Below are 9171 nucleotides of genomic sequence, written 5' to 3'. Positions count from 1 at the left end.
GTACCCGCAGAAAACCCAAAGAGAACATGCAAACTCCACAGAGATGCCCAGGCGGAGATTCGAGTCCACGTCTTCCCGATCTCCTGACTGTGCGGCCCGAGATGATGTCATCTTTAATGTTATTATGAGTCTTTGTGAGGTGTGTCCTTTATTCAAGAGGATGTCATCTTTAATATTTCCAACGGAAGTCTTTATGAGTCGTGTCTTTTTGTCCGGGAACGTGTCACTTTAATATTTTTTGCAGTTCCTTGATGTCTTTGACACGTACTTTGCTTCCCGCCAGCCCTTTTGCAGTTGGCAAATATGTGTTGCATGTGTCATAAAGAACTTCAACGAAGGGGGTATACTGTGAAAACGGCTCAACAAACCCGGGCTTTGTGATGAACAAAACTTAAGTTCCCCAGAGTTAAACGGCACTGCGACGGTGGTTATAGGCCGGATCTCGGCTTTGTGCTCAGTGAAAGTGGGCTTTTGGCGTCATATTTTTCTATTTCCGCACAAAAATGAAGCGACCCCAGCCGGTGTATTTTACACAAGATGAGCAAGTATTTATTATGGAGCGTTACGGGGAATTCAAAAAGATTTCGTGGTGACCACTAGGTGGCAGTGTTGGCGTTTTGTGGTGACTTTTCTTTGTGACATTATCTTCCTTTGTGTTCGAATAAAGTTTGGGGTGACTTTTTTCTTTGTGCCAATATTTTCTTTTGCGTTCTAATAAAAAAGTGTTTTCTTCCACCTGATTGAAGCCTCAAGAGTGCTAAAATATTGCAATTTAAGACTACCGGGCTGAGTCCTCACACAAGGACTGCTGTGACATACGTATACTAACATTGGCCCAATTAATATTTCATATTACATTTCATTCCTGATGCTCGGCTCAAAAAGTGAGCAAATGCAGCATATCCTCTCGGCTGAAGATCTTTATCTTTATAGAGAATTTCATCAGGGAATGCTAGCGAATCAGTGTGATCTCAAAGTAGCCACTCTCATCGTAGTGCTGCCCAAATTATTCTTAGTCCTACATCCACCGGCTTCTCCATAAATACTGACACCATCTCCGAATGCGTTACACAGGGAAGCAGCGGTGCTTTCTTAGCCCATTTGAAGCTGAAAGTCTGGACATAAAGTTACCATGGTGATATAGCTGATTTAAAAGAGAGCCACCTTTGTACAAGGAATGTACCAACTCCTCGGAGCTGATGGGTGAGAACGTTATCACTTCCTATAACTCTTGAGATTTGGTACATTCCCCTTCCAGGCGATGTAATTTGTATGTATTTTGTTTTTTGTGAACGTGTTTTGCACTTATCGGGCACCATAGTTTTTGTTTTATGAGAATTAAGCAAACACAAAAAAGCATATCTTAGTTTGTAACTTTGATTTCGACATGACAAAATGGGAACGCTTTATTGGGAATTTCAATGGGCAACATAGAATGGTGCTATTATTTTGGAGGTGGTGGCTCATTGGGCACACTATTTACTTCCGGTGCAGCGTGCTAGCTGGAAAGAATGGGGCGAGCGGACTTCAGGTGCATAGAATGTAATGAACCGGCGACGGAGCTGCACAGAGACTACAGGAACGGCATACTGAAGATCACGTTATGTGTGAGTTACATTTTCATACTTGTCGATTTGGAGTTAGCTAACGACGCTAGCCGGATGCAGTAAATAAGTGTCGCTACTCTGTCGGGGTGGGCGATACAGCAAATGTTGGGATCAATCCGATACTGCTCAGACTTCTCAAAGTAAACTGTAGCAATGTTACAAAGTTTTGAAATTTGTAAAATTGATCACTTCTGTCGGATAAAGCATGACCTGAACTCTAATTTGATACCTCACTCACTTCTCTACCCCAAATATTAAAGAAGTTTGAGCAGATTTCCTTTGGTCCCCATTGGTTTAACATTGAGTCAAGACAAAAGCTGTGGTCGACTCACTGACCTTGGCAAGTACAACCGTACTACAAAATATATCATAACTTAGGCTGTGAAAATCTGTTTAAAAAGTTAACAGAGTAGGCATTGCCATTTTTTGATCATCAAAAAGTCCAGGGAAGAAAATAACGTGTCATATTTTTCATGTGTATGCCTCCTGTGTATTCGTTTTCACCCCACACTAACCACTTAGCTATCATCGATGACAGGAATGTATAAAATCCACCGACATCCACTCCATCCATGTTTTTTTTAGCATGATTGACTTATAATGAAGCGGCATAGAAAATGGACGGATGGATATCAAAATGATCCATATTTTATTTGCTTTTATGTTTACGATCAAGGCATCTATATTGAAAATAGGACAACAATGCAAACGCAACACGTGGAAATTGCAGGTCATTCCCGCCCTTCCCCCTGCTCAGTGTGGACACAGAGACGTCGCCACACATCTTGACCAATGACATTGGCCTTGAACAGAAAAAAACAATCGGCTCCCAGTTGGCTCCCAACGACGAGAACCGGCTCCTGTTGTTCATTTCAAAGAGCCGGCTATTAGAGCCGATTCGTTCGCGACCGACACATAGCTATTTCAGATGAGGGAATACGCTAGATGTGCTCACACGAGCACAAGGAATAAAATGCAATATGAAATGTTAATGATATATTTACTTTGCCGGCCAAACGCCTCAGTAAGAGTTGACTGTCGGGACGAAGGCTATGCTGCACCTTCACTGAAACCATCGCTTTTGTGCCTTTGTTCATATTAGCGTTTGCTTGCTAGCTTGCTGCTAGCACTCTGTCTGTGTATCCACTCACTAGCAGCCCCGCCTCCACGTACTGGGGGACAAAGAGGCTGACAGGAGGGTTCACACACTTTTGATCGATTTATCCATTTTTGCAACAGGCCTACTGTTACTGTTCACAAGGACAAAATTGTAAAATAAAAAAGGTCTCCACAAAACATGTCAGCACTGCCATCTAGTGGTCATAACGACATACAACAATAAGACAAAGATTATAAAAAGACAGTTGTGGCTCCAGTGTGTTTATTTTTTTAAAAGGATAAGTGTTAAAATGTCAAAGTTGTGCAGTGTTGAGCGTTGATAAATGAAAAGACTAGTAGGGTATAGTTAGTATCATAAATCAGTGTTAACATTACAGTCAGCGGTCCTCCCTCGCTCTATTGGCGGCGACAGCTTTGTTTTTAGCCGTCATAATCTTTAGGGTACTCCTCGTATAATAATGACTTCCTCATTTTTTGTAAACTGCACCAGCCGGGATGGCTCCATTTTTGAGCAGAAGTAGAATAAATAAGACGTCAAACGCCACCTTTGATGTGAACACACACTGAGAACACAGTCGAGAACCGGACTTGACACTACTTTAAATTGGCAAGGCAAACTGTGATGTATGATATGATGTATTGACTTTATAATAGTAGGAAACATGTGCCATTTCTTTGATGTGTTGGCATTCTTTTAACTGTCCTTGCTTGTAGGGGTCTTGTCAGAAGCCCGTGGACAAGTACATAGAATATGATCCAGTCATCATCCTGATTGATGCGATCTTGTGCAAGACGCAGGCGTTCAGACACATTTTGTTCAACACAAGCTTGGATGTAAGTCAAGCAAGGGGGGGAAAGAAAACGTCTCCAGAAATGCGGATTGAAGAAAAGTGTTTGTTAATACTGATTGGACTACTTTCTTGTAGATCCACTGGAAGCTGTGCGCGTTCTGCGTGCTGTGCGAGGCCTACCTCCGGTGGTCTTTGCTGCACAGTTCAGAGCCGAGCGGCCACCCTGCTGACATCATCAGGTACACCAAGGAATGGGAATTCTACGGCATGGTTGCCTTAGCATCACTGGGTAAGACAATGAGACCAATTCAAGTAAATATAAATAGAGTCCAGCTGCCGCATTTCTTGTGGTTTCTGTACAGAGCTGTCAGCGTTCTGCGGCGGCGTGCTGTGTTTCCTCTGGGCCGTGCCGGGTCGTCACCGGGGCCACCATGTGCGGCTCCTCCTACGAGCGCTTCTGCTGTCCTGCTACGGCAAGGCGCTCCTCGTCCCCGCCGTCATTTGGGAGCACGACTTCTCGCCGCTCTGCCTGGGCCTCATCAAGCTCTTTGTGCTCACCTCCAACAGCCAGGCTGTCCGAGGTCAGCGAACGCACCGCAAGTAGGGCGTGATTGGTCAACGGGAAGTGTGCTTGACTCTGCCATCTCTCCCGCAGTGATCCTCAACTGCAGAAGGCGTCTGGCGTTGGTGGCTGTCGGCGTGGGGCTGCTGTCAGAGATGTTGGCCGCTCGGGCCTCTCAGAGGCTGGCGTGGAGCATCCAGGACACGGAGGCCATGTTTGATTGAACACGTTATTTATTCATCTCAGGGAGGATGGACACTGGGAACATCTTGATGGATTTTCTTTCAAATGCGAAGCACAGACTTTTCTCCCCTCTGAAATCATGCTGGTACATGATTTTTTTCAATTGACATTTTGCTTCCTTGAATTGAAAAGTTGACATTTGCACCACTAAACACACCAAATAACGACCCGATCCAATGAACTTTGACAGCCATACATTGCCTCACATGTCAGTAAAGTAGCCCCTCGTTTATGGCGGTTGACCGGTTCCAGATCCGACCGTAATAAGAATTTCCACAAAGTAGGATTCAATATTAATAATTGGAATATTTTCATGTTTATTTTCTAAATATGTTTTTTTTTTTACCATTATTAGAGCCGAGTAGACATGAAATAAAACCCCTATAGTTGCCTTAACACTCTAATTACCCGATATAGTAGACATAATAGAAAATAAGCCATCTCGGACATAAATAAGATAAGATAGACTCACACATTAGCATTGGCAGCATGCTTCCTGAGGTGCTATTAGCCCATCAATGTAGCATTACTGGCACCTAGTGACCAGCGTAGAATACTGTTTGTGGTTAAGGAGAGACTCACAAAGCACTTGAATGGCTTTATTAACAAGCAGAGAACACATGCAGTGAGCATTCACACAGGAGCTGCTGTCGGCCGGTTTGTACACTTCTAACCTGCTGCTAGCACTCAGCTACAGTCAACTCCAGCTATCTTAGTCACACATTTAGCCATTGTTAAGCTTGAAAATGCTAAACGTAGGCCATGAATATGTACAATTTGCTTAACTATGAATATATTTATATCCTAATAATAGACCACATACAACTTTAACTGATCTTTTAAAACCCGCCGTAGAGTGAGGGCATGATGTTCAAACTGCGATACACCCGTCACATTTCTGCAACTTTCTTTTTTGAGTCAACACTGAAGAGTACTGGCAACAAAAGTGAGTACACCGAGAGTTCTTTGCTACACAGCCCCAGTGTGGGGGTGGGGGGGGACGAAATTCTAATCCGTGTTATTTAGCTGTAAAACATTACGGCATTTCTAGCAATGTATTGTGATGATTGTACGACTCTTGTTGTGAAGCTTTACAACACTTCCGGTAACAGCTTGCTTCCACAAAGCGAAAATTGGTTGGAAATGAATAATTTAATTTCCATTTTAAGCATTTGGGCACCCCATACTGCACAACCGTAGAAGTATAAGGTGATATTGTAACTATAGGAACAGGTTTTCAATCCGCGGTGGTTGTGCGGCTCGTCTTTTCAAAATAAAATGCTAACATCCGGTCGGTCGTGGCTAGTGTTGTTGGAAACACGTCTTTTAGGGCACCTGAAAGGAATTAGCCATTCATCAGACGCTTTCACATGTGTTCAGTGCTTGTCCTCTTAAGTAAACATCGTCATGTCAGGAACTTAAGGAATGTACTGCTCTTAATTTGAAGATTCAGTGTCAACATCCGCTACTAACTGAGGTTGACGCAGCATCATTTAATCACATTTAATCCCTACATGTTAAGAGTATCTAATGTATACCATCTGATAATTGCCCAATGAATCGGAGAATGTTATAATTAATAATGTAATTATGTCGTTGAGGAACAACTTCATACCAAATATGGGGTCATAAAACGTCGCAATCTTTTATTTTTAACAGTATATTATATATTATAACGTATTCAACAAAGGTACACATAACAGAAACCAAAGAACATAGCCACGGGTTACGTTAAATAAAAACATTTAAATCAGAAAAATTGTTGAAGTCCTGGGAGCCTTTTTGTTGGACGATTTGTTTATAAGTTGAATATATTGCTCAACATCTTTGAGGAAATAAATTTAAATTGTTCTTTTACTGATATATTTGCTATTGTGGACGAAACATTTGGCCACAATAATCAGTAAAACGGCGCAATACTTCTACATTATCGCGGAAAAAATCGTCGTTTTTTTCATTTACGAGAAAAACTTTATTCTCATTTTTACTTTTCTCATAAATTTATGTTTTATTTACGATAGTCGTCATACAAGAAAAAAAGTTGTAATTTTACAAGAAAAAAAGTGAAAATATTACAACAATAAAGTTGTAACTTTATGACTTTTTTTCATAAATTTACAACTTTTTTCTTGTAAATTTTGGACATTATTCTCACAATATTACAAGGTTTTTCTCGAAAATTTATGAGTTTTTTCTTGTAATATTACGACTTATTTTTTCATAATATTACGGCTTTTGTTCTCGTAAATTAACGGATTTATTCTCAAAATCTCAAGATTTTTTTTCAATGTGGCCCTAATACGCTGTCGTGTGAAACAGCACCCTCTAGTGGTTTACCAAAAGAACGCTAGGTTTGCCTCGTGGTGCATAGTGGAATTACAAGACAAAGCTATTCACGGTATTAAGACATGAAATCATTGATTCAATAAAACTAAGATGTTAAAAATAGTAATCCAAAATATAAAAGTACATCAAAATGAAATAAACCAGCAAGCAATGTGAAATGTATAAAATGTAAACAGGCCTGCTGTGTGTTTTGTGCGTGTCGGTGCAGGTCCGTCCACGCGTGGCGGATGACGGCGCACACGTGTGGAATGTTTTTTGGGTTTTTTTAGCGTCCTCACCCTGGGAGGACCTGTTCCTGCCTTACCCCAAGCTCGTCTCTCCTTTCGGGCCGTGAGCGTTCTGTCCTTGTGACGTGAAACAATCGAAAGGTGCTGAGCGGTTTAGAATGTGGCCTCTGACCAAAAGGCAGCAGGTTTGATCCCCAAGCTGAACGCTGGCCTGATACAACACACCATTACATCAGCACAGCTCTTATTTTGGAGTGAAACAGAAATAAAAGCACTTTTATAGCAGAAACGAGCGTGCTTGAGAGTCCAAGAGCAAATATTGGAAGCCCTGAGAGACTCTTTTAGAGAGTGCTGGTCCATCACTGTGGCTTGCATGCAGTGGTTTAATCCCACTTAATCAGATTACTGCAACAACAACTTAGCCATTTATCAGGTTGGGGCGCCAGTGCAGCTAACTGCTGAAAAAAGCAGCTCATTATTGCATTTAGTCACACAACCAGTTGGTTTGACTTATAAACAAACTTGCTAGGCTGCATGCCAGAAAAACAACACTACTTTGTTTTATCATTGAGGGTGTCACAAGACCTCGCAGGATTAAAACATGACGAGATTTCTCCTTCAGAAAAAAATAAGTCTCACAATAATAAATTGTTCACACAATAAATGAAAATGAACTGGATCATTTTGCCTGCCTCAATATATTGCCATGCGTGTCCGTTTTCCGCGTCTCTCTCGCCTCCAAACAGGCAGGGCGAGAGTTCACTCTGCATTGCTTTCAGCACCTTAACGCTTCATAGAACAACGGCTTGTCTTGTGAGTTGGGTGTCTACTGACACCCCTACTTACTATATCATACATGCTAGCTCAAGACGTGGAGAAAAACTACTAAACTAATGATTTTTTGATGCGGAAACAGGAAATGCGATGCTAGTTTCAAATGAGCCAAAGACTTTGAAGCTGTAAATGATTCCGAGCGTTTCTGATTGTGCTTTCCAGCGACATACGGGGCATTACGGTAATCATAGCGACCGCGGCACAGCCGCCCCGGGAAGACGAGGCCTTGATACAAAGCAGAGCGGGGGTTTGTTTAAAGTGTGACGGAGGGGGACAGAGAAGCAAGCTTTCTATGGCAAAGCTCTGCAGAAAAGTCGTATTAAATGTTGTATTGTTTTTGTGTTTTGTCATGTTGTTTGTGGCATTTTTTGTTTTGTTTTTGCTTGATTGCAGGTCGCCTGGAAAGTAAACGAGGGGGAACATATTCTTGATAATCAGTGTTTTCTGGTTCAAACTGGAAATCCTTTATTCATGCGCAGAGGCAGAGAGAGTGACGCACCTTGGATTTGCTCTCCCGGTCAAGATGACGTTAATCCGCTCTAATCTGCTGACAGACGCGCACGAGCGCACGAGTCACTAAAAGCAGCCTCCAGTCGCAAGCACCCAATGCTGTACCATGCAAAGATGGCGGATCGTCTGCGACACAACACTTGTTTTGTGTCTTGGCTTTCACAACGTGTCTCGTGGATGGTGGAAGAAGAAGCGCCCCCCCCCGTGAAGAGAGGCTGCAACTTCAAAGGCAACATGCAAATTGGCGCATTTAAATGCAAGGCAGGCTGCGATGCGTTCGGGGAACAGGAAGCGGAGAGAAGTAGGTCAGAGATGCACATGAAGGAAGAGGAGAACATCATGCACAGTTCACGTGGAGTCGTCTTTTTCATCGCTTTAAGCCACAAATATAAGTTTTATTACTGTTGTTGTAGTCTGCAGTGGACCGATGTTTCTCACAGGGAGCTCAAAATATAACCTGACAAGCAGCCCTCGGTACGACACAGTGCATATTGTTCAATGATAAAATACAACTTAGCATCGCCGTGGTAGGAAAAGACGCATTTTCATTCATCCAGTAAACTAGCAGCCTTCTGTGCAACGAAAAGATAAACCAAAACTGCCTGGAAGCATACACTCCTGATCAAAATCTTAAAAGGAAGCAGTTGAAAAATGTCAAGAATGTACATTTTGCTCTGTTGGATCTTAAGGAGGTTCTAAGTAGAGATACAAAATGCTAAAAAAAAAAAAAGAAATGAGAGTGAGGCAAAAAAGCAATGAAGTGAAATAGGCTGTTCATCAGTTGATCAAAAAAGCAAAATGTTGTTAAAAATGTGGACTGAATGTGATTTAGTGTCAGGTATTCACACTGTCATGATCTCTTGGCGGCAAAGGCAAAAAAGCTTTCTCTCTTTGAACACGGTGGGATTGTTGAGCTGCATAAACACGGCCTC

The 9171-nt window shown here is 42.1% G+C and overlaps 1 protein-coding gene across 1 annotated transcript; it reads left to right on the top strand.

Annotated features, from left to right (window-relative positions):
- Nucleotides 1-877: 877 nt before the first annotated feature.
- Nucleotides 878-8185, top strand: arv1 (ARV1 homolog, fatty acid homeostasis modulator). Its single transcript, XM_054762476.1, has 6 exons — nucleotides 878-1203; nucleotides 1495-1607; nucleotides 3441-3560; nucleotides 3653-3806; nucleotides 3880-4098; nucleotides 4173-8185. Exons 2-6 carry the CDS (start codon nucleotides 1512-1514, stop codon nucleotides 4301-4303), a joined length of 720 nt encoding a protein of 239 aa, XP_054618451.1. The 5' UTR covers nucleotides 878-1203; nucleotides 1495-1511; the 3' UTR covers nucleotides 4304-8185.
- Nucleotides 8186-9171: the final 986 nt, after the last annotated feature.

The sequence above is a fragment of the Dunckerocampus dactyliophorus genome, chromosome 19, assembly GCF_027744805.1.
Source record: "Dunckerocampus dactyliophorus isolate RoL2022-P2 chromosome 19, RoL_Ddac_1.1, whole genome shotgun sequence".
Classification (NCBI taxonomy): Eukaryota; Metazoa; Chordata; class Actinopteri; order Syngnathiformes; family Syngnathidae; genus Dunckerocampus; species Dunckerocampus dactyliophorus.
Note: the sequence above shows the minus strand (reverse complement) of the source record. Positions and strands in the feature narration are given on the sequence as shown.

Bases quoted from the DNA above. Each gene is read 5' to 3' on its own strand.
- arv1 (XM_054762476.1), top strand. From the start codon at position 1,512: ATGGGGCGAGCGGACTTCAGGTGCATAGAATGTAATGAACCGGCGACG. The intron at 1,608-3,440 runs GTGAGTTACATT...CCTTGCTTGTAG, and splicing joins TACTGAAGATCACGTTATGT to GGGTCTTGTCAGAAGCCCGT. The intron at 3,807-3,879 runs GTAAGACAATGA...GTTTCTGTACAG, and splicing joins GGTTGCCTTAGCATCACTGG to AGCTGTCAGCGTTCTGCGGC.